The sequence below is a fragment of the Dioszegia hungarica genome (assembly GCF_025882075.1).
Source record: "Dioszegia hungarica strain PDD-24b-2 chromosome Unknown MKK02contig_8, whole genome shotgun sequence".
Lineage (NCBI taxonomy): Eukaryota > Fungi > Basidiomycota > Tremellomycetes > Tremellales > Bulleribasidiaceae > Dioszegia > Dioszegia hungarica.
The window spans coordinates 813325-840132 of record NW_026515770.1 but is presented as its reverse complement, the minus strand read 5'-3'; the positions used below and the strand labels follow the sequence as shown (position 1 = coordinate 840132).

General features: G+C 57.7%; 9 protein-coding genes across 9 annotated transcripts; 5 read left to right on the top strand and 4 right to left on the bottom strand.

Moving 5' to 3' along the window:
• Positions 1 to 360: 360 nt before the first annotated feature.
• On the bottom strand, positions 361 to 1230 carry MKK02DRAFT_32766 (uncharacterized protein; the record flags this gene model as incomplete). Its single annotated transcript, XM_053088570.1, has 3 exons — positions 361 to 732; positions 825 to 1189; positions 1218 to 1230. The coding sequence occupies 3 exons, from the start codon at positions 1228 to 1230 to the stop codon at positions 361 to 363; spliced, it is 750 nt and encodes a 249-aa protein (XP_052945086.1).
• Positions 1231 to 1364: 134 nt separating this feature from the next.
• MKK02DRAFT_32765 (uncharacterized protein) lies at positions 1365 to 2805 on the top strand (the record flags this gene model as incomplete). The annotated part of the gene is made up of 6 exons (XM_053088569.1): positions 1365 to 1589; positions 1645 to 1728; positions 1786 to 1848; positions 1892 to 2017; positions 2061 to 2179; positions 2223 to 2805. The coding sequence occupies 6 exons, from the start codon at positions 1365 to 1367 to the stop codon at positions 2803 to 2805; spliced, it is 1200 nt and encodes a 399-aa protein (XP_052945085.1).
• A 228-nt stretch (positions 2806 to 3033) lies between these two features.
• Positions 3034 to 4252, bottom strand: MKK02DRAFT_32764 (uncharacterized protein; the record flags this gene model as incomplete). Its single annotated transcript, XM_053088568.1, has 3 exons — positions 3034 to 3087; positions 3171 to 3404; positions 3440 to 4252. The coding sequence occupies 3 exons, from the start codon at positions 4250 to 4252 to the stop codon at positions 3034 to 3036; spliced, it is 1101 nt and encodes a 366-aa protein (XP_052945084.1).
• An 816-nt stretch (positions 4253 to 5068) lies between these two features.
• MKK02DRAFT_43993 (putative leucine repeat-containing protein) lies at positions 5069 to 10458 on the bottom strand (the record flags this gene model as incomplete). Its single annotated transcript, XM_053092715.1, has 8 exons — positions 5069 to 5450; positions 5500 to 5773; positions 5820 to 6089; positions 6142 to 6381; positions 6433 to 6587; positions 6634 to 7045; positions 7094 to 8830; positions 8874 to 10458. 8 exons carry the CDS (start codon positions 10456 to 10458, stop codon positions 5069 to 5071), a joined length of 5055 nt encoding a protein of 1684 aa, XP_052945083.1.
• A 256-nt stretch (positions 10459 to 10714) lies between these two features.
• On the top strand, positions 10715 to 12959 carry MKK02DRAFT_32762 (uncharacterized protein; the record flags this gene model as incomplete). The annotated part of the gene is made up of 8 exons (XM_053088567.1): positions 10715 to 10733; positions 10786 to 10896; positions 10950 to 11032; positions 11085 to 11433; positions 11477 to 12019; positions 12062 to 12189; positions 12234 to 12458; positions 12540 to 12959. The coding sequence occupies 8 exons, from the start codon at positions 10715 to 10717 to the stop codon at positions 12957 to 12959; spliced, it is 1878 nt and encodes a 625-aa protein (XP_052945082.1).
• Positions 12960 to 13752: 793 nt separating this feature from the next.
• MKK02DRAFT_43991 (ferritin-like domain-containing protein) lies at positions 13753 to 14834 on the top strand (the record flags this gene model as incomplete). Its single annotated transcript, XM_053092714.1, has 4 exons — positions 13753 to 14261; positions 14307 to 14587; positions 14637 to 14696; positions 14743 to 14834. The coding sequence occupies 4 exons, from the start codon at positions 13753 to 13755 to the stop codon at positions 14832 to 14834; spliced, it is 942 nt and encodes a 313-aa protein (XP_052945081.1).
• A 711-nt stretch (positions 14835 to 15545) lies between these two features.
• On the top strand, positions 15546 to 17831 carry MKK02DRAFT_43990 (major facilitator superfamily domain-containing protein; the record flags this gene model as incomplete). Its single annotated transcript, XM_053092713.1, has 12 exons — positions 15546 to 15615; positions 15696 to 15759; positions 15813 to 15824; positions 15895 to 15964; positions 16108 to 16181; positions 16228 to 16347; positions 16407 to 16556; positions 16756 to 17008; positions 17067 to 17137; positions 17188 to 17242; positions 17290 to 17564; positions 17618 to 17831. 12 exons carry the CDS (start codon positions 15546 to 15548, stop codon positions 17829 to 17831), a joined length of 1428 nt encoding a protein of 475 aa, XP_052945080.1.
• Positions 17832 to 18069: 238 nt separating this feature from the next.
• MKK02DRAFT_43989 (NADP-dependent oxidoreductase domain-containing protein) lies at positions 18070 to 19303 on the bottom strand (the record flags this gene model as incomplete). Its single annotated transcript, XM_053092712.1, has 7 exons — positions 18070 to 18120; positions 18166 to 18542; positions 18589 to 18764; positions 18819 to 18897; positions 18948 to 18962; positions 19017 to 19098; positions 19151 to 19303. 7 exons carry the CDS (start codon positions 19301 to 19303, stop codon positions 18070 to 18072), a joined length of 933 nt encoding a protein of 310 aa, XP_052945079.1.
• Positions 19304 to 21930: 2627 nt separating this feature from the next.
• Positions 21931 to 26196, top strand: MKK02DRAFT_25611 (Piwi domain-containing protein; the record flags this gene model as incomplete). The annotated part of the gene is made up of 15 exons (XM_053087065.1): positions 21931 to 22319; positions 22365 to 22552; positions 22631 to 22831; positions 22878 to 23019; positions 23072 to 23312; positions 23363 to 23551; positions 23601 to 23695; positions 23749 to 23860; positions 23910 to 24026; positions 24079 to 24353; positions 24402 to 24454; positions 24503 to 24594; positions 24650 to 24745; positions 24799 to 25420; positions 25847 to 26196. 15 exons carry the CDS (start codon positions 21931 to 21933, stop codon positions 26194 to 26196), a joined length of 3162 nt encoding a protein of 1053 aa, XP_052945078.1.
• Between the last annotated feature and the right edge of the window lie 612 nt (positions 26197 to 26808).

Genomic DNA, 26808 nt, shown 5'->3' with positions numbered 1-26808 from the left:
GTAGCTGGTCACTTCAACTTTACTCGCGTTCCCTCCCACGTCCCATACGTTCAGGCCGCTCACGATGAAGCTCTACAACCAGCGCAGTGGTCTACGTATGCTCAGCTGTTGAAGTGCGCCCTCAAATAAGGCCGGAGGGCTCTACACCTTGCCGAGACTACCAGGACTTGCTGCGGGCTGTGGCTGGTCGTACCGGGTGTTTTGATACGGTTCTCGTTACGCTAGGTGCGTCCCTACAACTTCACGACAAGGACATGAGCGGGTGACTGGGGCTTGCCGAGCTCAGGACGATCGCTCGCCTGACGCAGGGGGGCTCGTCGCTGTTCAACCATCAAGATGCCTCGCCCAATCGCACGGTACTCACGATAATTCGCCCTCCCCCTGTGTGGTATGTGCGAGAGGTGCTCGGTATGGCTCAACACAGCATCTCATGACATGGACTTTGGCCTGTACAGCGGATTTGACTGTCCAATGGCCGGTGCTACACTCCAGAGCATAGTGCCCGAGCCGGAGCGGAGAGGCCGGGCTCTGTACACGAGTGTTGACTCGTGCGCTTGTTACTGTCGTCCTATCCGTCTTGGGTATCCGCTTATACTGTTCACTCGGTCGCAGACGAGTGGCGCCACAGTTCTGGACGGCCCTCCCCTTCTCTGTTCGACGTGAGGTCGCGCACGCTGGAGAAGAGCGATATCCAGTAAGTCTGGTCCGCGGTGTTAGGGTAGAGTCACGGCCCTGTCAGGCAATAGTTATGGCAGCATCTATTATAGCAAGCGAAAGCTGACCAGCGATCTCAAGCCCCCGTAACACCTGGACTATGCACTTACACATCCAGCTGGCTCTCTCGCTGCCACTTTGCATCCGAAACAACCTGAAACACCACGAAACACCGCTTTCGCCACGTGTTTGATTGCCGTGAAGCGGGAATCGCCGGCTGTCGCGCTTGGACGCCGGAACGAAGCGCGACTTTGAAAGGCTTGGCGGTCCACCCAACTGACGCGTCTCGTTACTATATTAGCCAGAGTCAAGTAGCTTGGCAGGGCAGTAGGAGAGTGCGAGTAAGGAGGAAGAGGAGAGCCACTCGCTTTGCTGTGTAACAGGGTTCCCCACTTGACGTCAACAAAGCCCTGCAGTGGCCCGCCCGGGCGAGTACGCTGATTGGTGTGCTTGAGTTTCACCCTGTACGCGATCTCTTGGCAGTCATCCCTTGTCAAACTCACTCCCATCAAACATCCTTTACAACCCTCTTCTCCATCGTCCATCATCTCCTTTCTTCTTTATATTCACCTTATTACTGACCTCTCCCTCCTCTCTCGCCACTACACCTGTACCTCTAACTCGGCAAAAACAGTTCCTCATCCCCTACCATGCTGTCTATTCTCGCCGCCGCCGCCGTCATGGCCGTCTCGGCCAACGCTCAGGTCACCGCCACCCAGCCCAACGGCCGCACCAACCCTTCCGCCCCCGCCTTCATGCCCGTTGGCTCCTACGTCAACCAGACATCCGTCTCGAGGTTGATCTCGCTTAACGGTGTCGATGACTTCTGCCTCTGGGGTCCCCCTGAGCCCGGACCGGACAGCTTGATCGGAAACGTGAGTTGATCGACGACGCGTCGATCTTGTGGCGAAGCATATGCTGACTGCGTAGGTCGAGCCCATCGTCGTCGCCTACTGCACCAAGCCCAGGAACAACGCCCGTCTCATCCCCGACGGTACCATCCAGGCTGCCCACGTAAGTTTGCCACCTCAAAGGAGTTGACCGTGCGTAAACTTTATGCTGACTGCGCAGTACATCAAGACCCCCCTCTACGTCCAGATCTCCGGCTTCTGGGACGGCACAAAGGCCAACATCGTAAGCTTGTTCACTTTCCACGCTTGGCTTGGCTGATATACAGCCCTACGGTGACTCCGGAGGAGAGCTCGACCCATGGGGAGCTGAGAACCTTGGTAACCCCGTCGGCGGTAACGCCACCTCGAACGTCGAGGGCCGGGATGTTTGGTACATGCAGTGGATGAGCTTTGTGAGTGCTTCCCTGCTCACCTTGAGCCAGTGCTGACCCTCAGATCTCGTTCGACCAGTACTGTCTCCGTATCTGTACCGCTGAGAACGCCACCAACACCGCCGAGCTGCAGTGCGAGCACGAGCTTGACATCATGGGATGCCAGTTCGTCATGGCCATCGGGTATGTCTGTCCACTACTTGTTGACTTCCCGGCTGACCCTCAGCGACTACTACTCGTCGAACAACACCTTCACCTCGTGTGACGGTGCCGCTGCCGCTCCCCCAGGTCTCTACCCCCTCGCCAACGGCTCCACCTCCACCTTCCGTCAGCGATACACCGGTTCGTACACCCAGGGCGGCTCCGTCGGCTACTTCACCGTCGGCCAGACCGTTACCCCCTCCGCCCCCGCGTGGATCCCCGCAACCTCCAACTGCTTCACCTACAGCACCATCTCCAACGGTGTCAACACTGCCAACTGGCTCGTCGCCTCGGCTCCCTCGACCCTCTCTGGCGGCTCAACCCTTGCTGTGGGTAACGTCGCCTCGACCTCGATGTCGCGTCCCTCCATGGCTTCCGCCTCGGCCACCTCGTCGTCGGGCTCAGGCTCCGCCTCGCGCTCCGGCTCGTCATCCTCGGGTGTCGGCGCATCGGCTTCCGGTGCGTCCAACTCGGCCGCTTCCGGCGCTGCTGCCGCCTCGTCGTCCCGCGCTGCCGGGTCCGCAGTCATCCTTGGTCTCCCCAGCATGGGCTCCATGGTCGCCATTGCTGGCGCCATGGTCTTTGGTGCGGCTGCCGTTGCTCTCTAAGCGGAGTTTGGTATTTGTGGTTTGATGGACATTCGAGATTAGAAATTACGTTTAGCATAGCATTAACGTCATTACGTACACACTCATTATTCGTTCTCCAACCCCTGTTACAACCTTGTCCTTCTCTTGCTACGAGTACACGACCAGCTCAAGCAGTATGTTTATGATCTTGTTCACGTCCCCCGCCATCTTGCGATACAGACTTGAATTCCCTGAGTACTGACTTGCTCACATACTCGGAACGACTGAACGTACTTGTACATTACGAGCGTAGGCTGAGCCCTATTATATCACTCAGCGCCATGAGCTGGTCGGAACGGGCTGTTCAAAAGGCCAAGATGATTTCATACACAAACGGTACTGACAAAACAATCGACAGGACCAAGAGACTCAATCTTTACAGATTCATATGCCTTCACCAAAGTGAACCAAGCTGTCCCCATCGCCGACCAGCTGGGTGTCATCTTGCTGCTCATCGTCCGCCTGCTTGCTGGATGCGCTCGCTGCGCCAACCAGTGCGCTCGTCGACTCTGCAATTGACTCTCAATCGGATCCGCGCGAAGGAGCATCAGCTTCTTGGGCCTTAGCGGACCAGAATTCTACAATTAGCATTCGAAAGCGACAAGGCACTCACCCCCTTCCGTCGGACGTTGGGATGTAGACTGGACAGGAGTAGACCAAGGGAGGCAGCCCTGTCGTAGAGGGATTGGATCTGCTGTATGGAAGTAAATCTGATGTCTTGATTGGATGGGAGGAGCGGGGGCCGGTAGTCGTATTGATCAGTAGGAGGGTCGCGCCGTCCACGCCTTTCTGGGTCGATCTGCCATCGCAGAAAGACAGCATGCGCCGTGATCCCACTCTCGTCTTTGTTGTTTGTAAAGGGGAGGTACACCGATCCGATGAACTCGTCATCGTATACTCGAGCTGCAACCCTGCCAACGCCTTTGACAAGCTTTCTCTCCAGGTATGAGCTCTTCGATTCCTTGCGAACAGTCTTTTCCCAAGCGTCGATAGACTTCCGGAGGCACTCTGGTCGAAGACAGGAAGTCACGCTGTAGGTCGCTTGCGTCCCACGCTTGATCCCATTTGCGTGCATCAGCCCAAGCGACGGCTTGACGAGCAGCGTAGTCCAAGTGCCCGTGAGCGTCGCCCCCACCTTGACACCGCCGCAGGTACAGGCATCCTTGGGAAAGACACCCAAATACGAGGGATAGCCTTGCGAGCGCGTCACTTCGGGACAGCCTGGCGCGTTGCCGCGCTCGCCGGAGGTACACGTCTCGTCAGGATCGAGCCGCGCGTACATGTGAGCCTCGAGTAGCCCTCCGCGCGGTCCGGAGAATTGCTTGATGAGCTCGAGCACCTCGGTCGAGGACGCTTGTCTGGTTGTCGACCGGGCGAAGCTCGCAGCAAGCTCGCCAAAGTACCTGCCGGGGTAGTCATCCGACATGATCGTGGCGTAGGACAGAGTGGGCTAGTGAGAAGGAACGGTATTGATTTGAAGTTGGATGAGTGGCAAATGGTGGAGTATCCAACGAGAAGCAAACGCAGAGACATCGTTCTCGTTGTTGCTGGCTTCGCAGCTGAAAGGAGTTCTTCGGTCGTACGGGGCGTGCTCAGGCGATCAGTCTGCCTCTCGGACTCCACCTTTGATTATGTGTCGGGAATTCGAGGACGAAGGTGTTTGAGCCTGCTGATCAGTGAGGCCGGTAGGGTTTGTGGGGTAGTCTCGAGGCGGAGTCGGCATTCTTGCTCTGCGCAGTTGCTATGAGTCTATCCAATACGAGCTCCGCGACACACTATGCTACCGTAGTGATACAAAATGAAAGCAGGCGCTCAGGCGCTCAGTGACACTGTCCGCGCTTTCTGACACAGTCCTGCGAGCACCATCATTTGGCACCTGCCGTCGATATATTGTTCTCTTCAATTCCTGATCTTCATGAGGCTCTGCCACCTTCACATTCATAGTCAACAGTCCTACATCAGACTCACTGGCAAGGGGTTCATTATAGTCTCAACAATATTCGCCCTATGAAGCGCGGGTGCCACATTTGCCACCCGCAAACTGGAGTGTGACTGGACTCAGTACATCGCCGAGACAGATGAGGCAAGTACGACAGCGCACCCCGTCCAGTAAAGCCAGAACAAGCGCCTTTGCATGATACAGAAGCACAAGACGCGTATATATACTATATACTCAAGATACGCAAAAAGTTCCTGCTACAATGATACCACAACCCCCCTTTTCAGATAACCCGTCTCCCCGTCATGCTCTCCTCGCCCGCTGCAACAGCTCAGCCGCCTTCTTCCTCTCCCCCTCCCCTACCTCCAGACCATCCAGCACCCGCAATCTAGGGCACCGCTGCATGATCCCGCCCCGATAGGCCAGTCTCTTGCCATACCACATATCCGGCAGATTCCGTCGGAATTCCGTATCCATCTCGGCCCAGTCCGCGCCTGTCTCTTGTTGCTGGAAGAACATGGACGTGGTGGAGCCGCGAGTGGAGGCCGAGAGGGTCGCATTGGGTCCGGTACGGCCGAGGAGGATGGCGGTCTTGTTGGGTCGAGCAAGGTGGGGACGGGAGGCGGGAGCGGTGTGCGCGGGTATGAAGAGGGAGATGTAGTAGCCGAGGGTACTGGGGTTCATCCTGGTCTGTCAGCGGTCGCACTTTAGGAAGGGGTGAAAGAAGTGCTCACCTCAGATCGACCTCTTCCAGCGACTCCAACCCCTTCAACCCCCTATCTCCACCTTCCAGCCTATTCCCTACCACCGACACCTTTCTCAGATTCCGCATACCCTTCAGTCCCGCCAGATCCTCGAGGAAGTTGTAGTTGACATTCAGCACCTCAAGCGAGGACATCTGAGCGGCGATACTCTTCGGCCAAGCGGATAGGCGACACGCAGCCATCTCGAGGTACGTGAGCTGATTGAGCTGCCCGGAAGAGAAGAAGTCGGGCGACAAGTCGTTGCCTGTTTGTCAGCTTGGTGGATCCGCGACGGGAATCAAGAAGCTTACCGGAGATGTACAGCCGCTTAAGACCTTCCATCTCCCCCTTGGCCAGCCTCAAACCCCTCGCTCGCTGACTCCGCAAGCTGAGCGAGTCTAGCCGGCTCCTGGATCGATCGGAGCGCTTGAGCCCCAGCAGGCGATTCTCATCTGCGTACAGGGTCCGGACTTTGGGGAAGTGTTCCATATCGAGCAGAGCCAGGTCGTTCCGGCACACCTTGAGCGTTCGGAGGCGGACAAGCGGGGAGGCGGAGGAGAGAGTGATAAGGTCATTGTCGTCTGCGAGAGTCAGCTAGGCGTCCGTCTTTGGCAGCTAGCTAGCTGGACTTACCCAGGTTGAGCGTGACCAGACCCTCAAGCTCTTCTAGACCAACCACCTCGCCGAGCCCGTTTTCTGGAAGCTCGAGATGCTCCAGCTTCTTCCACCTCGATACCGAAAGATCGAGCTTGTCGATCCGGTTCCCGCGCGCACTGAGCTTGACGAGGCTGTCCATGTTCATAATGCTCGATAGGTCGGTGATGCGATTATGATCCACCCGGAGGTCGCGCAGGTGTTTCAGACAGCGAAGTTCTGAGCACCGTCAGCCAGCCTCGGCATCAGGCGGAGGAGACAATAACTTACGGGACACGCTATCCAGCTGATTCCGGGACAGATCAAGCACTTGGAGATTCCGCAGGTGATCCACCGAGGTCAAAGAGCTCAATCGATTCCCTGCAACCTGGAGCGCTCGGACGCCGGAAGGTATTCCCGTGAGGTATGAGATGGCATTGTCGTTCCTGCCCATCAGCGACTCATCTCCTCCCTATATCGATGTAAACTTACAGGTTGACCTCATCCAGAGCCGGCAAGAACTCCTTGAGCCTACCCACCCCCTCCAATCCCTTCCCATTCAGATCCACCTCCTTCAACGTCTCCCAATATGGCTCGAACGGCTGTACGTCTGTGATGACCTTGACGAGCTGGTCTGACGCTACCGCGAAGGAGCACTCGGTAAGGAATGTGGCTTGACCCGTGGCGACGGCGTTCTCGCGGTGGGACCGGGATCGGCGGAATGAGCGCGCGGGGAGCGTGGAGAGGTCATGTGTCGTGTCCGCCCGGGATGCGTCTGCTGCACCAGACGGGACAGGTTGAAAGGCTGATCTAGCCGCGTGAGGGTTGGGCGTAGGCGCGAGCGCTGGTGGTCGGACCGGTTCAGGCCATCGACTAGGCTTGGAGGGAGTGATATTATCAAGACCTGCAAAGTCAGCTTCAACCCAGTACTCTCGGGGAATACTCAACTTACTGAGCTCTTCCATATCGCCCAATACTTCCTGGATCCGCCTCGTTCGCGCGCTAGCCAACAAGCTCATCCCATTCCGATCAAACAGATTCCCATCGCCCCCATCCTTCCCGCTCATCTCCTCGTCCACCACCGGTCCAGAGACATCATCCAGAGCCGGCATCGCCTTCTTGCCAGCCTTGTCCTTTGCCGCACGCACCTCCTCCCCTAGCCCCCGGAGCTGCTCAGAGAGACTCATCACTCCAGGACCAGTACTCGCTCGTTTCAGCCCACCCCGGGGTAGCACACCGCCCGTCTCCAGCCCCTCAATCTTGCCATGCTTCTTGCCGTCCGAGAAGGAAACAGAGCGGGTGATGGATCGGGACCCCTCGGCGAAGGGAGTAAGGGGGAGATCTTCGAGCCATGAGGCCTTCTTTTTGAGACCAGGGGTGCCGTCGCTGAGCTGGCCGTTGCTGTTGGGGTTCCGGAGGGCCGAGCGGATAGGTAGAGGATTGGCCGACGACGGACGGGGAGTGAGGATGGCGGGAGCAGAGTTGGTGTGCGAGACTGCCGGCCGCGCGGGAGTTGGCGCGGGGAGGGGTGTGGGTAGGGATAGAGGGGAAGAGGTGAGAGCTGTAGTCGGGACCGCCAGCCCAGCAGCTCGTGGCTCTTCCTCTTCGCCCTCTGATTCGGACGTATCGAGTAGCGCGGCAGCGTCAATCGTAGTCATGTTTGCGAGTTCCGCCCCAGCATTCGAGTCGGTATCCGTGTCGGACTGCTCTTCCTCGGCACCAGCATGCTCTGGCGCTGGGTCCTGCTGAGCCGAGCCCCGCCTGGACCCCTCCTCACTCATCCCAGCAAAGACATCCACGCTCTCCTCGCTCCCCACCCTTCTGCTCTCCTCCGCGCTCCCCTCACTGACCCGCTCCAGCCCACTCCCACCGCGCTCGCGCACCCAGCGCATCAGAGTCGCATCATACCGCATCTTGCCGACCTGCTGCCCGACAAGCCCGTTAACCTCGTCGGGCCGAATAACGCGCATGGGACCTTTGCCTTTTGGTCCAGCATGCTTGACGAATGAGGTGGAGATGGTAGATGTGTGGGTAGTGGGTACGGTAGTGGACGAAACGTAGCGGTTGAGGTCGTCCGTATTGACGCCTTGGCCGGGTGGGCTGGATGGCGCTTCAAGAGCAGGACGAGGGACAGCCTGTCGAGACCGGACCGAACCATAGCGGAGCTGGGCGGGCGGACGCTCTTCTTCCTCTTCCTCCGCGCTGTCTTCTCCTGCTCGCTTCATCTCCTCCGCCGCACTCAGGCGCCTCAGAAGTCTCCTTGGACTTGCACCGCGTCCCTTGCCTCTGCTTCCCCTCATACTCCCACCTCGATGCGACTTGCCCCCATACTCCCACTCCGACCTCCACGCATCCGTCTCGCTGCTCCCCACATTCTCGTCCGTCTCGCTCAGCGGTTTCCGCGCATCGCCGGCACTCGAGTCGGCAGTTTGTGCACCGCCAGAGATAGCAGAGGCGCTGTCCGAGACTGCGCGTTGTCGAAGATTGGCCATCATAGCCTCGGCGGTACGGAGGTAGCCAGAGGATGCGGTAGAGGGGTTGGACCGGTGATTACCGTTGGGTCCGGGCTTGTGTGAGGTCTGACGAGGCAATGCGGATGCTGCGAGATGAGATGATGGCTGTTGGGAAGGAGCGCGCCGGTCGAGGGGAGGCGTAGGCGGTATGACGGGGTACTCGATGCTTGGACCGTCTGTCCCGTCAGCTTCGCCTTCCTTAAACAGCAGTAGACTCACCCTCTTCATCTACCAAGCTGCCTCCCGACTGATACGGACTCGCGCTCGTCGTGCTTTCCTCCACCTGCCTCCCCTTGATCCGGCCCATAATCTCCAGTCCGACATTGCCCCAATCCCTCGGCTGCCGCTTTGGACTAGGCGGAGACAGGCGCAGCCGCTTGCTACTCCTCGAGTCTGTCGACTCCTCGGACGAGTGTGTCCCAGTCCCCGTTCCCCAGCTATCCGCATCCCCTTCTCCACTCCGACCACTCCCTTCATGTCCACCCGGAGAAGCAGAGTCGGCGGGAGACCATTCGCGATATTGCGCCGAAGCTGGAGGAGGAGGGGACGGGGACGCCTCGATCCCGATAGAGTCGACGATGGCGGAGAGGTGTTCCCGGGTGCACGTGTCGTATGTTGACCGGAAGAGGCGAAGATTGGGGTTTGGTGGGAGTTTGGGGGATTTAGGAGGGAGAGCACCACGCTTGCCGCGGGCGTCGGGAGGAAGGGCAATGTCATGGATGGTCGAGTGAGATGGTCCGTCGCCGTTGTCTGGCTGATTGAAGAGTGCTTCAAAGTCGTCATCCGCCGGAAGTTGCCTTATAGAGCCCCCCCGGACGGTAGCTGAACCGCTTGCCGTGCCCGAGCCGGTCTGCCCGGATGAGTAGCGGATAGGTGCGTTGAATGTGAAGGGGAAGCGGGTAGCACCTCTCGCTAGAGGACTGCCATCCACCTCGTCCCCTTCAATGGAGAGATGCTGCATTGAATGCTCGACATCATGCGGACCCCCGTCCGGCCCCAGCAGGGACATGCTGTTCTCGTCCTCCTCCGCAGCGGGCAACGTGTCGTCCAGGGCAGACTCGTCCGCCGGGAGCTGAGAGGTTTCCGATGGCGCCAGAGAGGAAGAGTGAGAGGATGGCGTCATGGATTTGCTGAGGCGGCTGGGGTTGCGCGGGGCAAAGGGGTGGGAGGCGCGGCGGACCTCTTCGACCGAGGAAGCGCCCGAGCTGGGCGTGGAGGTGGGAGGTGGGCGACTGGGGGTTTTGATCTCGAGGGGAGCAGATGCGGGGGGTGGGTCCGAAGATGCAGTGGGCGGCGATGGCGGCTCGAACATCCGTTCTAGCGCGTTCTTTCCGAAGATGTCTTTTGACTTGACGCCTAGTCTCGCCAGCGCTCCTCCACGGTTATCCTCCACCCCGTCCTTGACCACGCATGTCCCTGCTACCGCCACCGTCCCATTCTCCGCCGCGATGTCTGGTCCGCCCTCCGAGCTTGACCGCGAAGAAGGCGGGGACAGTATTCCCGTTCCTTGCGGGACGAGAAAGTCGCCTGATGGCTGCAATCGCGTTCCGCTCCCATGGCCTGAGACCACCCTCTCCGGGCTACCGTTCGTAGCGTTCCGCGACGGTAGACCTCTTGGCGCAGAATATCCGAGAGACCGTAGCGAGCCGCGCTTGTTGGCTATGGACCCCTTGGCTGTGGACGCTGAAAGAGTAGGGGGTTTTGAGGTTGATCGACGTTTTTCTGACGGAGATTCGGGAGGAGGGGAGCCCGATTCGACCCATTCTTCGCCTAGCTCGTCGGTATGCCAGCCTGGGTTGGACATGATACCGATTGGGGAAAGGCTGAGCTGTAGCTGGTAGGTGTGGGTGCTTTGGAGGAGAAGAAAAAGCAGCCACGAGAGAGCTCTGTGCGCGATGTAAACAACCGAGCCAAAGGCACGCGGAAGTAAATTTCAGGCGAGCTTACGGCAAAGCGGAGATCGCCGACGAGTGAGGTAGAATTTTGAGCGCCAAAGAGGTCCACCACCATAGCCTATTCAACACTCACCTATACCTAATACATCTAGTACAGCTATCGACATGCCCCGTATCAGAAAGAGTAAGCTCAGCGCGCTGGGGAAGAGAGGCAGGATAGAGTTGACTCCTCGCAGAGACATCCAACAGGGCGACCACCCGGGACCGGGCAAAGGTCAAGCACAAGGTCGCAGAGCACCACCGCAAGCTCAAGAAGGGAGCCAAGAAGGACCCCACTTGGAAGTCGAGTATGTGTACTTGCGAGGTCTAGCGAAATAGGCCTGAGCTGACATGCTTGCAGAGAAGAAGGCAGACCCGGGAATCCCCAACTCATACCCTTACAAGGACAAGGTTCTTGCTGAGCTTGCTGAGGAGAAGCGCCTCGTAGGTCTTCATCGATCTTATAACGCTATAGGCCCCATGCTGACCTCTCCAGGCCGACGAAGCGAAGCTTGCTCGCCGTGAAGCCAATCGCAACCCGAACCAGCACGAGCCGGAAGACGAGACGCCCGGAATCCAGTCTCTCCACAAGTCTTCGGTCCTGTCCTCGTCCATCGCTCTTCCCATCGCCAAGGCTTCTGCATCCTCTTCTACGGACGAAATCGACGCCGACGTCCCCGCTTTGGTCGACACCGAGTTGACCAATCTTCAGGATGTACTGGATAAGGCGGACGTGCTGATCGAGGTGGTTGATGCGAGGGACATTGCTGGTGGGCGGTGTGGATGGGTCGAGGCGTTGGTCAAGGATGCTGGAGGAAAGGTCCTGCTGGTCGTCACCAAGATCGGTAAGTCCTGTCCTAGCCAGGGTTGAGCAACGCTCATGGTCAGATCTTGTACCCCGCGAAGCTCTCGAGCAATGGCTTCCTCACCTTTCCCTCCCCACCTACCTCTTCTCCGCCTCTCCTACCGGCAAGACCCCAGTCCGCGGCCGCGCAGAGCTTCTCTCTGCTCTTCGCTCCCTCACTTCCACCTCATCGGACGGATCCGAGCCCGTCATCGCCCTCATGGGTCTTCCCAACTCCGGCAAGACATCCCTCATGAACGCCCTCCTCCCCGCCATGGCCAAGAAGTACGAAGTCGCTCCCGTCACTGGCGGAAATGGCGCCACAGCCAAGCACCCCGAGCCGACAACCAAGGTACCGGTAGAGGTGAGGGTGGATGTGGGCGAGGGGAAGGGCGTCAAGATTGTGGATACCCCAGGATGGGAGTTTGTGGAGGAAGAACCAGAGGAGGATGCCGACGAGGAGGAGGAGGAGGAGGCAGATGAGGCGCAGATGGACAAGTGGGACTTGCTGGAAGAGCGCGTGGCGGGGGACTTGCTGCGGAGAAATTTGGGCAGAGTGGACCGTGTCAAGGATATCCTCCCGCTAGGTGAGTCTGATGCGTCAAGCTATCGACTGAGCTGACCGCCAGCCTCGTATATCATCTCTCGGTCAAATGGCCAAGACCTCATGCTCGCGTACAACATCCCCTTCTTCAACACCGGCGACGTCGAGGCATGCTTGACCGCAGTAGCTAGGGTGAACAACCGGATCAAGAAGGTCAGTCGGATCTTGGCTTCAATGGAATCTCACTGACTCTGTAGCACGGTGTAGTGGATCTCGACGGCGCCGCCCGCATCATTGTCCGAGACTGGGCACAGGGCAACTTCCCATACTACTCGCTCCCTCCCAAATCGACCGGCACCACCTCCACCCCTACTGTCGACATGTCGGCTGTCCTGGCAACATGCCGGGGACGAAAGGAGATGCGCGCGAGTGGCGGAAAGGGATTGATTCGGTTCCTGGGTGGTGAAGTGGATCAGCGTCAAGTGAGTGCTGGCAACCATGAGCAACTTCCAAGAGGGGAGACGGCCAATAAGTGCATACGAGACTACAGGCTGACTTGACAGATCGTTATGGACGATGACTACACGGCGATGCTCGGTCTCGACGATGACGAGGATGACGAGGAGGAAGAGGGAGACGAGGAGCTCGACGATGAGGACGATGAGGAGGACGAGGAGATCGAGGGTGAGGAGCTGGAGCTCGAAGACGGCCCCGAACCCGACTCCGGCTCCGACCTCGCCGAGGACGACGCCGAGTCTGAGGAGTCCGAGGAGGAAGTCGAGGAGGTACCGGTCGAGACGGTATCGAGGAAGAACAAGCGGAAAGCCCAGCCGGGACCCAGTCCAGTGGCCGAGGAGAAGCGGAAGAAGGCCAAGCGGGTCAGCTTTGGGCGCGACGTGGTGGGGTACGGCAAGGTGCAAGGGGAGGGTAAGGCGGGTGCGGGCGGAAAGGAGTTCAAGGGGCTTGGGAAGCGGAGGAGGTGATGCGGTGCATAGGGACGGAGCGGATGCGGGGAGATTTCGGACGTTTCGGTCGATGCAGCATGGTCTTTGTTTGTACTCTACATAGCGGACGTCCGCGGCCGGAGGGGCTGTCCGTGCAATGAACCGTGATCAATACTGACGCGTACTGACGAGAGTCGACGGACCGAGACTGCGACGCGTGATGCGGCAGAAACGCTCCCCATAGCTTCATCACGTGCTTCCAGCTTCCCCTCGACTCACGTGACTTGTGTCGGCCAGTAGGCCGTGGAACCCGAAGGAAGCTTCGCAATCACACACCGCACAGAATAATCACGCACTGACGGAATGGAAAAGCTCCAGACAAGCCCGGCTCGCCGGCGGCCGCACCAGCCACATCGTCAGATGCCTTATCGATAAACAACGCGTCAACACCTCCACACGGTTTTAGGTTCAGGCACGAACCGCGGATCGCGCAATATCAGATCCGGTGACTCAATTGGCGGATCCGGACTGCTATCCGGACCGATCTCGGAAGTTTGTCACTGACGTTAGATTTGTTTACAATGTGACGTATACCGACTGACAGGACTCACAAACACTGTTCGAGACAATTAGCGATCGGCAAAGGCACTCTGGGGAGTGTCTGTGGTTGTTGTGGACCGATGGACCGAGCGAGATCGAGCGTCGACGGCGGGCTATATAGTCTGGGCCCCCTCGCTCCAATTCTCTTCTTCATCTTCCACATCCACCACTTCCACAGTCCACCACTACCACACTACCACACTTCCAACTACCCCACACTCTTTTATACACAATGAAGTTCGCTGCTGTCGCCTCTCTCCTCGCTGCCGGTGTCGCCGTCGCCTCCCCGGTCGTCTCCAACCCCCTCAAGCGCGCTGCCGCCGTCACCGACCTCCAGGTCCTCCAGTACGCCCTCACCCTCGAGCACCTCGAGGCCGCCTACTACGCCCAGGGTCTCGCCAAGTTCAACTACGACGACTTTGCCAAGGCTGGCTTCCCCGACTGGGTCCGCGGCCGTGTCCTTGAGATCTCTCAGCACGAGTCGTCCCACGTCAAGCTCCTCACCGCCGCCCTCGGTAACAACTCGGTCCCCGCGTGCCAGTACGCCTTCCCCCTCACCGACCCGCGCACCTTCATCTCGTTCGCGTCCTTCCTCGAGAACATCGGTGTCTCGGCCTACATTGGCGCCAACCAGTACATCTCGGACCCCCTCTACGCCACCGTCGCTGGCTCCATCCTCGCCGTTGAGGCCCGCCACCAGGGCTTCTTCTCCGGCCCGGTCTTGACCCAGGCTGACTGGACGTGAGTACCTTCTCTTTCTGCTTGGGATCGAGGCTGACTCTCCAGTGGACCCTACGACACCCCCCTCGGCCTCGACATGGTCTACACCCTTGCCGCCCAGCTCATCACCTCGTGCCCCGCTGGCCCGTCCCTCCCGGTCACCGCCTCCAGCCCCCTCGCCCTCGCCGCCGGTCTCCCCGTCGGTCTCGCCACCGGTGGCTCCGCCGTCGCTCTGACTTACGCCAAGTCTTCGTCCTCGGTCCCGGGCCCCGTCAACGCCGTCCTCTACAACGGTCTTGGCTCTGTCTTCCTTCCCTACACTGACGGCAAGGTCACCATCCCCAAGGGTAAGTCTTCTGTTTCTGTCCTTGATTGAGCTTTGCTGACTATCATCAGAGATCCAGGGCTTCAGCTACGTGATCCTCACCAACGCCGCCGACGCCGCTTCCGTCACCAGTAAGTCTTCCCTCCTTCAGTCACACGAGCCCAGCTGACATCTCAGCCGCCAACACCGTCGCCGGCCCCGCCGTCATCAACACCCCCTTCGACGCCTTCCAGTCCAACGCTGGCTTCAAGAACCCCTTCGGCGCGTAAACCTATCCAGCAGCAGCAGAGTAGGGCGAGAGCAGCTTATCTAACCGGACATTACATACTGTGGTAGTTTGTGGACACTTTGTTAGGGCATTCCGTATCTTCGATATTCCGGGATGTACCTTTCTGCTTCTTCGTCTTCTCTCCTGTGTTGCACTCAAGGACGTCCTCGACCTACGCTCGTCTCGGCGTTCTGCCTTCCCCTGCCAGCTTAACTTCGCTGCCCCATCCTTCGCTGCCTCATCCTCCTTTTGCCCCGCATTCCTCGTCGTCGGCCCGGAACCTGTCTTTACGGCATCTTCCAAGCCAAATTTTGATCTTGCTTCGATCACGCTCAGAGTCGCCAGCGCACGACTTGCGCCGCGCTACTTCTGCCGTGCTAGACTTCCAAGCAGCACTACCGCATGGTAGCAGTGTAGATGATACCATCAGCTAGCGTTATGACGACTGTACGAGTACTGCGCCAATGCAAGACTCGCTTAACATGGGCTTTATGTCGGCGAAACTTCCCCCACTTTGGGCCCCACTCGACCGAAGCGAGCGATGGCGCCATACTTCGCTTGCAACCTGAATATTTCCAAGGTCTACCAAGCATGTCGCACGAGTAGATGCTATAAGTTTGAGCTTCTCGACATCCTTCTTCCTCCCATACTGTGTATAGCTCTCTCAGCGAAGCTCCAAGCAACCCGCCGATTCAGCGATCTTTTCAGCGAAATGTCGGAATTATCGCACCCCACACAGGTGGAGAATGACGAGACTCTTGTCCAGCCCAAGTCGCGCTCATGTGAGTGCTGCTCCTCTGTGCGGAACTCGCAGTAGATGCCCACTCTGCGAATGTACATGTACGGGTAGCTGACTGGGCAGTATATCGCTCAGTACCGTTCCAAATCGCCGTAGCATGCGGGGTGTCCTTTACTGCTCCGGGGATGTAAGTCGATTCGCTCTGACTGGAAATGAGGCAGAGCAGAGCTGACTTGGCAGGTGGGACGCTCTGTACGTCGCTTGACCTCACCTGACTATGCTCACATGCTATGAGAGGGGTAGAGCGCTGACCTGGGTTTAGTGGTGGACTCGGCGCTGGTGGTGCTGCTGAACCCTATGCGGTCTCGGCTGCAAATGCCATCCTCTACGCTGTGAGTAGGCATCTCAGCTTTTCCCTGTATGCAGGCTAGATGAGGAGCTGGCGAGGGTCCCATCGTGCGCCGGATCGGGCGTCTGAGATGGAGCTCTCACACGGCCTGACAGCATATCATTTTGGACCAGCGCTGACTCGCAGCTCTTTGCCGTTGTCTGTGTCGCTGCTGGTGCAATCAACAACAGAATAGGGCTGAAGTGGGGACTGGCTATCGGGTACGTTCCACCTCTACGCACACCGAGGCTTTATTGACGATCGCAGAGCTATTGGATACCCGCTGTACGGTGCTGGTCTTTACACCAATAATATCAACGCTACGACCTGGTTCCTCATCTTCGGGTCTGCTCTCTGTGGCGTCTCGGCTGGTTTCTTCTGGTCTGCGTAAGTCCATCTCCTCACCGCACACTCCTCTCTCCAAAAAGTAGAAGCTGACCTCGCAGCGAAGCAGCAATCATCATTGGCTACCCCTCGCCCAAGGACCGGGGATTCTACCTCGCCGTCTGGCAGACCGCCAAGGCGTCTGGACCGATTGTTGGCGGTGCTATCAACCTCGGTCTGAATGCCAATAGGGATCAAGCCGGATCAGTCGGGTGAGTGAAGCGAGTTTCTGCCCTGGATTTCACCTCTTCCCCCTTCATCCCATTTCCCACTCTCCCTCCATCCTTCTCCCTCCCTCCTGATCGTTCATACCTCTGAGCAGTCAAATGCACGGGAGCTCCGAGTCCCCGTGAAGCCGTTGTAGAAGTACGAAGTAGAACCCCGATCCCGAGCAAAGCTAACATCTTTCAGATCCGCCACCTACATCGTCTTCATCGTCATCATGTGCCTCGGTCTCCCCATCGCTCTCTGCCTCAGCCCAGCTGAGAAGGTGTGGCGTAAGGATGGGACGCGTGTCATTATGCAGAAGGAAGCCTCGTGGGGTGCTGAGTTTGCCGCGGTCGCTCAGCTCTTGACCACCAAGCGGTACCTCCTCCTCCTTCCCGCCTTCTTCATTTCCTACTTCTACAACGGCTTCATGAGCACCTGGCTTACCTCATATTTCGTACGTTTACCTCTGTGAGAGTGAGGAGAAAGAGTGGCTTGCATGCTGACCTCTGCAGACTGTCCGGTCCCGAGCATTTTCGTCCTTTTTTACCAACTTTGCCGGGATCATCAGTTCGTTCATCATCGGGTGAGCTCTCCTTACCTGTTAGACATTAGATGATTATTGCTGACTAGCAGATACCTACTAGACCGTCAATCCATCAATATCAAGACCCGTGCTCGATCCGCTTTCGTATGTCATTTCGGGCCAAATCCTACGTTCTCTTACTGATGGTCCAGTTGGTGATCGTCGCCGTCCTCACCGGTACCTGGATCGCCGCCCTCGTTCTGCAGAGCAACTTCTACGGCCAGAACCCCAAGCCCGTCTATGACTGGTTCACAGTTGGTTTCAACGGCCCCTACGCTATCGTCTTCTTCTGGCAATTTGCTGGTCAAGCGTTCCAGCAGTTCCTGTACTGGATCGTTGGGCAATACGCCACCAACATGGGCAACCTCAGCCGCGGTGTTGGTATCTTGAGGGGTGTCGAGGCGCTTGGTCAGACCGTCGCTTGGGCGTGAGTTCCCCTTCTCCTGAGTTGCCATTTGGACTGTAGCTGATAATGACTAGTATGCAGTCCCAGGGCAATGCCAACCACTTCATCTCCATCGGACTCAACTTCGGTATCCTCATCCTTAGCATCTGGCCGACGTGGATCGTGCTCAACGGTCTGGACCGGAATCACGAGGGTGATGATGCCGATGGAAAGGCGGCAGTCAAGGCTGTGGGGACCGAGAGGCGCTTCAGCGGGGAGGAGGACAGCACGAAGGGTAGAGGATACTAGGCTAGCAAGTTATATAGGTTTGGGTAGAGATAGACATTTCGAATAGATTCATAGAGTGAGATACAATAATCGATCGTTGAACGGCATAGGGGGAATACTGACTGGCATTCCATTTGCTTCGAGCTCCGCTCCGACCTCACCAGGAAGGCGACTCAGCCTCACACTTCCAGCCTGGAGTTGGTCAGTCACTTCATACATAGCACTGATGTTCGCTACACATGTATGGAACGTATATGCCCTAGAGATCCTGAGGTAAATCCGGCTCGGGGAACTCCTTGGTCATGTGTTCCTGACCATCAGCTACGCCAAAGACATGACGGATCATGGTACACACCTTGTAGCCTCTGAAGTGTACCTTCCGTCCCGCTTCTTCGATCTCATCCATCTCCGCCTTGGTCAGGTCCCCCTCCTTCCCAAACGTCTCCCCCTGGGCCATCTTGCGGACGTTGCCGGGGTTTCCAGAAGTGGTGACCGCCACAACGCCCATCTGGATCGTCCACTGCAAGAGTACAACCGCCGAGTCAACCTCCTTGCCGGTATCTTTGCTGATGCGCTTTGCAATCTTCTCCAGGACAGGCTTCAAGGGGCCACCGGTCGGGTGACGGATGACGGGAGTAAGAGGGCCATAAGCCTGAGTGACGATATTGTGCTCTTTCTGCAGGGCGAGGAGGGGGTCAAGGTGGTTCAAAACATATGGGTGGTACTCCATTTCTACAGAGTCAGCTCTTCCCTTCCAGCAGACCTGCGGACTACTAACGATTGACAGCTGGAGTGAGCTTGGCGACCTTCATGAGCTCCTCAATATCCTGTGGACGGTAGTTGCTGACTCCTATAGAGCATCCTTTCAGTGTGCCGTCCTCTACGAGGGCTTCCAATCCCTGCCAGAACTCGACCAGCTTCCCATTCTCGGGAACAAAAGGAGTATGAATCAGGCTACAGTATCAGCTGCATCCGAGATCCACTTGCATGGTTCTTAGGCCGACTCACATCATGTCCGGGACGAAGCCTATCTTGTCAATTGACTCCTGGACGGACCGCTTGATGTCGGCGTGATTGGTCTTGACATCTGTGAAGCATCAGGCTGGTCGAAAGCGTAACAGCAGGAAAGAACCTCACGGGAGGCCTCGGAGACTAGTATCGGTCAGCCACGATCCACTCCTGGCCTGGTCGAGCCGCATCACTCACGCTTTGTAGTCACCCAGATGTCTTTCCTGTCCAACCCAGCAGCGGGGATGGCTTGACCGGCCTCCTTTTCCGTGCCGTAGATCTGTCTTGTCAGCTCGACTCAGCTGCGACTACCTCTACAGCTTGAGGCGTACCTGAGCAGTGTCGATGTGCAGTATACCAGCCTTCAAGGCGACCACTCCGGTGTCGATGGCCTTCTGACCGGAATGCTCGATCCCGCCAGTCCCGTTCCCCCATGCGAGGGCTGGGATGGACTTGCCGTCGTTGAGCTTGATTGTGCGGACCATTCTATCTATTTAGTCTGTGGGAATGTGTATGTACGGACCATGAGACGCAGACGGCCGACGGTTGTGACTGTCAGGGGCTCGGGGGAAAGGGGGATATAGGGGGCCAAACAGGTGCTGGGGCCGGATTAGCACGAGGTGCGGAGGAATGCTGACGATGACGACGTCGGGGGAGGCCGACTCCGCAGGGTGGGGCCGAGTGGGGAGTAATGCCTTGTATGTATGAGGGTGCTCTCGGGTGATAGGGATCAGGCTATCAAGCTTCAAGGCAGACACATAACAATTTTTGCAGAGCTGCAGAGCACCTCTCTATAAGGGATTCAATACATCTGTCACTGGTTAGCCCACAGATCACACGGGCGGCCCGCCGCATTAAGTGCCGGACTTCAAGCTACTCTCACGCCCGCCGGCGGAAGCTGGATAAGAGAAGGGCTGGTCTAGATCCTTGCCGTGCCTACTACAGAAGAGCCTATACAGCGCAAGGCATGACTGCGCTGGAGCTGAGAGGTCATGTGCGTGCGGCAGATCAATCACAGGACGAGACGTTAACTCAAACCGATGGCTGGATCCGGATCAGGACGAGCTATAGCTGGGAACAAAATTGTAACAGACCGTTACATTGATCTGCCTCAGACTAGACCCAGATGTCTCATAAGATCTCATGAGATGCAGCTGCGTGATTTGAGGCGATCAAGACACCGACAATGACACCAGAGAGAGGGCTGAGCTTGATCATGACCTACGCGCCTGCGTGCAGGCGTACCTGCTCGCGTCGAGCCAATCCACGTCTCGACAGGGTCTTGGGACTCTACAGACTTCTCTCTGTGTCATGCTAACTACATATCCTCGTCAAGACCCTTCTCCAGTACCTTTTGTCAGGAGTGAGTGTTTATGATCTCCGATCTCGTCACGATCCCCCTCGGATTGAATGCCGTATAAGAGCAGACATAGCTAGCTACCACAGTAGCTAGTGTCCATGGTGATAGATATTTCGCCAGAGGAAGATGCCCTCGAGGCGATGTGCTCTCACGCCCGAGGCATACAAAAGCACGGGGACTTGCAGCCACCATTTGCAGTAAGTGGCGTGCAAAAGCTCAGGGTGGGTTCGTCGCAAAAGCGGCAGTCCTGGACATGCCAGCATCGAAACATCGAGCATGAGGGCATTCTGTGGTATCAGCATCTTCCGTAGTTCCAGTGGAAGCGATTTCCCAAGCCGTGGAGGGGGTCCCTCTCAAGATAGACGAGTGGCAGAGGCGAATCATAGTCTTAGTGAACTGAGGGTATCAAAAGGATCGGGTGGGCGTGGCAGTCCACCCGGGTGCGATCTGTATTTCCTGACATCTCCATTGGTCCAATCACCGTGGATCAGCTCTTGGGATGTCAACGTGCACGTCCTGAGCCAGGTCGGGCGCTCTCAGGCAGCACCAGCATGCCATCACCCGCCACAACTCCTCATTCCTCATGCCGTCAGGGGAGTCTGGTTCCGCGCTAGCATTGACGCGCTTGCGACGGCAGCGAGTCTTCGCAATCACGGTCAGTCTCACTGACTTTCTACTTTGCTATCCGCTGGCGTCCAGGTCTCTTCGCACCGATCCTGACGTTCTCTGCGACTAAGGCTTTCCTGCAGGCACCGCATCGCTTCTCATGCGCACGCTTGTGGTCATCGCGACATCGGCACAACAGGGATCACCAGAGACAGCCTGTACTCCTCCTGCAATCTGCACCCGAACCTCGCGTCTTGCGTATCGGGACGAGGGCTTCTTTCAGGGTCGGCGCATTACTGACTAGACTCATGGACCGCCATGAGGCTAGGGCTCCCCTTCAAACCGAAGGGGCTCGAGCGGGCATTGGGTAAGCTAGCGCGTCCAGGCGCAGCTCAGACCCTAATGGCGGCCCGTGCGGTATTCGACAGTCACTCACAGAGATATATAAGGCCGCTCCCCCCTCCAAATCATCCTCTTCTTTACTTCATCCTTCTCCTGTTCTTATTCACCTTCACCTCTGACTATACTTTGCCTTCCTGTCCTGTACCACCAGCTGTAACTACTGTATAGCCTGCTTATACCTGCATACTCGTGTACTACTCTGTAATACGTGTGAGTCATTCCCCTCCTCCTCCTTCTTCTCCCTCTGCTGGACATAGCTGGACGAGAGGAGAAGCAGCGGGGTCCGTCCCCTGACTCTACCCTTAAGCCCAAGGGTCATGCTCCCGCCCACACTCCCCTCTTGAAAGTCCATACTCCTCCTCCCCAGCCAGCCTCTTCTGGTTCATCCCCTCTCCCACCGAGCAGGGCCCCGCCCCCCTTCCCCTCCCCTCTAGCCGTTCCGCTCATTAGACTGCTCTTCATCCCAGCTGACCAGCCAGACTTCCAACAACCATGTCGCAATACAACCGATGCGACGAGCCTTCTAGGCGCAACGACCAAGACCGCGCTCCTCAGCGAAGCCGCTACGCGGATGTAAGCCCCATTCTCCTGAGACCACCTCACGGGTACACACCCAGACCTTGCTGACAATAGCAGGACGACGAGGACGAAACCCGTCGCCGCGGCCCGCCGCCCCCTCGGTCCTACGGTGGCGACTTTGACCGAGCGCCGCCCTTCGTCACGCCGCAAGTCTCGACCCGCACAATGTCGCCCCCGCCTACTCCTCGGGTCCAGAGGAGCAGGTATGATGAAGCCAGCCTGCCTTCTCGCTCCGCCACGCCTCCGCGTCGCTCGGACTCAGGGTACCCTTCGCGGATCGATGACGCCGTCACGCCCCGCGCCAACTATGGGGCTGGGGCGCCTTCTCCGCCGCCCAGCTCAAGGGGCCGGGTCGACGACAACCGTAGTGTCGTCTCTACTATCAGGCGCGGTCCAGCCGCCTCGGAAGCCGGTACTCTGACCGACAACCTCCAGAAGCTGAAGCTTACCAGCTTCTACGTCCGACCAGGATTCGGTAAAGACGGCAAGGCCATCGACGTACTGTCCAACTTCTTCGCTGTCAGGCCGATTGACGGCAGGGGCAAGATCATCCAGTAAGTCCAGCTTGTACTTCCAGACTTCAGTGCTGACAAATTTAGCCACTACGACATCGAAATCAACCCGGTCGTCCACGTTCAGAACCAGAAGAAGCCCAAGGCCATGCTCCGCGCTGTCTTTGAGCAGACCTGCCTCGATGCCGTCGGTGCCTGGGTGGACGGCTTTGCCGCCTGCGCCTATGATGGCAGGAAGAATTGCTTCACTCCGGTGAAGTTCCCAATCCCCCATGGTCAGTCTTCTCCTTCCTCCTCCTTCCTCGCTCCATTCCCCTACGACTCCAGTCTTTGTCAGTCTGCTGATAATACAGGCGAAGTCCGCACCTTCACCACCACTATCGCACAAGACAACGTCGTCCAGCGACCCGCTACCGAAGGCTCCGGATCCGACTCAGAGAACAGGCGCTTCAAGGTCGAGATCAAGCATGTCGCCGAGATTGACCTCGAGCGAGTCATGGAGCACTGCCGGCCGGACAGGGGCACTCCCAAAGAAGAAGAGGATATGTTGACGGGTGAGCCTCATTCTTAGTGCTCGAAATGGACAGAGCTGACATGCAGGTATCATGGCGACCAACGTCCTCATGCGCGACCTTCCCAGCAAGACGTACGCCCAAGTCGGAGCGACTGGAAATCGTTTCTTCACCCTTACCGGTGCTGTCCCCATCCCCCAAGGTGCTGTGGTGTGCAAGGGATTCATGCAGTGAGTTGGTTGATTCGCGGCGATTGCAGGGTCCTAGAGCTCACTCATGCAGATCATTCCGAGCTTCCGGCTCTGGCCTTCCCCTTCTCAACTTGGATGTCGGTTTCTCTGCCTTCCTCGCGTCCGGTCCGGCCATCGAGGTGATCAGCAAGATGATTGCCCAGCGAGGCGGCATGCGCGGTGCTCCTCGGGGCCGCGGCGGCTTCGGTGCTGGCGGAGGACGAGATATCCCCCTCTCCGAGTTGGAGCCGAGGGATATCAATATGGTCAAGAACAAGCTACGAGGTGCAAAGGTACGCTAATGCGCTGTTTCCTCTGAGGAACATCAAGCTGACAATCCCAGTTCTCGGTGACTCATCGCCAATCTACCCGCCTCCACACCATCCAGAGTGTCACCCTCCAGCCCGCCGAGGAGATCTTCTTCGTCATGGACAGCAAGGACGGCTCGGGCGACCAGCGCGTCTCGGTCGTTCAGTACTTCAAGAACATGTACGCGGTGGAGGTTACCAAGCCTCGTCTTCCGTGCATCCAGGTCAGTGAAGCTTCAAGTGGCACACCTTTGTCAAGCTTACACTATGCAGTACGGCAAGAAGTCCTTCATCCCGCTCGAGTTTGTCCACTTGGCGGATTGGAACCCTCTCCCGCCGACGAAGCTTTCGGCGGATCAGACTGCCGAGTAAGCTGCGACTCCTTTCAGGAAGGAGAATTGGACGATCAGCTGACTAACAGAATGATCAAAGTCGCAGCTATGCCTCCGAAGGATCGATCTATGGCCATCCTGGGCTGGAGGAAGGAGCTGGCGCATGAGACGCAGACTAAGATAGCTGACTGGGGACTACAAGTAAGTCATCTGGTCGCTGGACATCAGCGTGAAGAAGCTGACATTCTAGGTCAATCGCTCCATGGTCCAAGTCAAGGCCCGTATCCTCGCACCTCCTCGTATTCTTTACGGCCGCAACATGGATGCCAGAGCAGCGGAAGGAAGCTGGAACCTCCGAGGCAAGACTGTGCGTACTCAGCTTCCTTTTCCACCCCTGACTAGAAGCTGATGGCATCCAGTTCTACCGGAACGGCAACAAACCTCTCAAGGCCTGGTCCATCATCTCCTTTGACCGCTACACCGACGACGACGAGATGAAGCGCTATGTCACCTACATGATCCAAGTCCTCCGCGCCCACGGTGTCGAGGTCGAGAACGCCAAGCCAAAGTGTATCGGCCCTATCGACCCTCGTGATCCTGCGGATATCAAGGGAGCTCTCCAGCTCGCTGCGAGGGAAGCGTACATGTCGGGCAAGTGCTCTCCGCAGCTCATTTGCGCGGTGCTTCCGGGAAGGTCAGCTTCGGTTAAGTGGGGTATCCTAAGTTGTAGCTGACTTCTTAGGGATGCTTGGCTGTATGAGGAGATCAAGCGCTGCTCCTTCTTGGAGCTCAAAGGTCAGTTACAAGGCTGCCTTCTGCGGACAACAAGCTGATCTCAATCAGGTCCGGTCCCCACGCAGTGTATGCAAGCAGCCAAGATCCGGAACCCTAGGGGTATCGACGCATATACCGGCAACTTGGTAATGAAGATTCAGGTCAGTTTCGAGGATCACTCGCTCTTGCTCGCCTGTCAGAACTGACGCTCCTCAGAGCAAGCTCGGCGGTCTCACCCACCAGATCCCCATCTCTGAGCTTCCAGGTATGGAGCGGGGCAAGACTATGCTTCTCGGCGCAGATCTCGGTCATGTACGTCTGCTAGCGTGGATCTGGCCGGACGAGATCTCGAGCTGACATTTCAGCCCCCCATCAAGGCCGGCTACTCTGACGCTCCCACTGTCGCCTGCTCCATCGCCACCTACACTGCCGACTGCGACGCCTACTCTGCGCAGATCCGCCTCCAAGAGGGCCGCGAGGAAATCATCAAAGAGCTCTCCGGTATGGTTCTCGCTCACCTCAAGATCTTTGCCGCCAAGAACAACGACGAGCTTCCCGACCGTATCATCGTCTTCCGGGACGGTATCTCTGAAGGCCAATACGCCGCCTGCCTGCAGTACGAGCACAATGCCATTCTTCGGGCCTGCTCCACCCTTCGAGTCGGCTACCGACCCCGCATCCTCATTTGCGTCTGCGCCAAGCGCCACAACACCCGGTTCTTCGGGAAGGACATGGCGGTCGACCGGAGCGGCAATCTCCCGCCAGGTCTCGTCGTCGATCAGGCCGTCACCCACCCTTACGCCTTCGACTTTTACATGCAAGCCCACGCCGGACGGGTCGGGACCGCCAGGCCGACTCACTATATCTGCCTCGTCGATGAGCTGGGTCTTACTCCGGACATGCTGCAGAAGATGGTGCACAGCATGTGCTATGCGTTTGCGAGGTGCACCAAGAGCGTCAGTCTTGTGCCGGTCTGCTATATCGCGGGTGAGTGGAGCTCTCTTTCTTTCACTATATATTCCCCGTCCATCTTCCTCTTCAAGCGGGACTGCCAGCCCCTTCTTCTCCCACATCTCTCCCGATTCATCTTACCCACACAATCGTAAAACAGCTTTACCCCCTACTTCCCACGCCTTTCATCCTCCCTACCCCTCCCGAGGTGCCGTGACTGCTGTTCGGACCCCTCCTCCCCCAATCTTGACTGGTCTACTTTGGTCACACATAGGCTCCTCTCCTCCTCTTTGTTGAATCCGCACCCTGCACTCCCTCTCCTCAGCATATGAACCCTTCTTCAACATACTCCACGCCCAATTCTCCATCTTTACCATTCCGTCAGCCGACAGATCACGCCTTCCCCTGCGTCCAGCTCAGCTACTTGGACCAGTGATCCCGTACTTCAAGCTGACACTTTAGATCTCGTCTGCCAAAAGGCCCGTATCGTCGTCCACGAGCCCGGAACGGCCAACGCCCCCTCCGAATCCTCCTTCGGTCGCGGACAGCCGTATCAGCGCGGCGGCGGCAGTCGTGGTGGCGGTCGAGGCGGATACGCAGCCAGCCGAGCCGGAAGCGCCGGTGGGATGAGCGACCGGACGGGCACGACTGCGCTCCGAGCGCGGAACGCGGGGGTGGATGTCATGCAGATCCAGAAGGTGCTGGAGAAGAATCCGGAGTTGGCGGATGTCGTAAGTCTTTCATTCTCTTGCTGGGGTAGTCTTGAAGAGGAGAGAGGGAGTGGAAGAAGGAAGGCTTCTTGTCTGCTGTAGAATTCGGTCTACTGTATGACAGCTGACGCAAACAGGCTTGGTGGATGTAGATCATCATCAAACCTTGCCTCGCGAATACCTTTCCCATCGGCCTTCGACTCCTCCTTCTCCTTTGCCACATCTTCTACCGTGCCTGTCCGACTTGTCGAGCCAAGCCACAAACTCAGTCCGATCATCCAGAACCACAACATCTTCTCGCTCTTTACGACCTCTCACAGCCTCAGCTCCACCGTCTCAACAAGCAATAATCAGCGGCACCCACAAGCAACACCAACAATGTACGAGTATCTGTATCATCAGCTGTCTCACCATCAACCCCGACCCATTTCCGCGCATATCGACAGGTTCCGTCTCACGCCTTCGCCAGTAGCTCTATGACCGCCTTCGACTGCCGCTTCTACCACTTTCGTTTCGATATCGCCTGGTCTCGCTCTGTAATACTAGTGTATACTTAGGACTGTGCTTAGCATGTACTTTATCAGCCTGTACTGGCTCCCGACTGACGAGACCTGCGAGACGGGACGTTCAATTCAGACATGATCTAGGACAGTCGTACGGGGATCGTCCTCATCCCTGGTCCACTAGGAGTCTGCGCATCACGTCGCAGCCCGC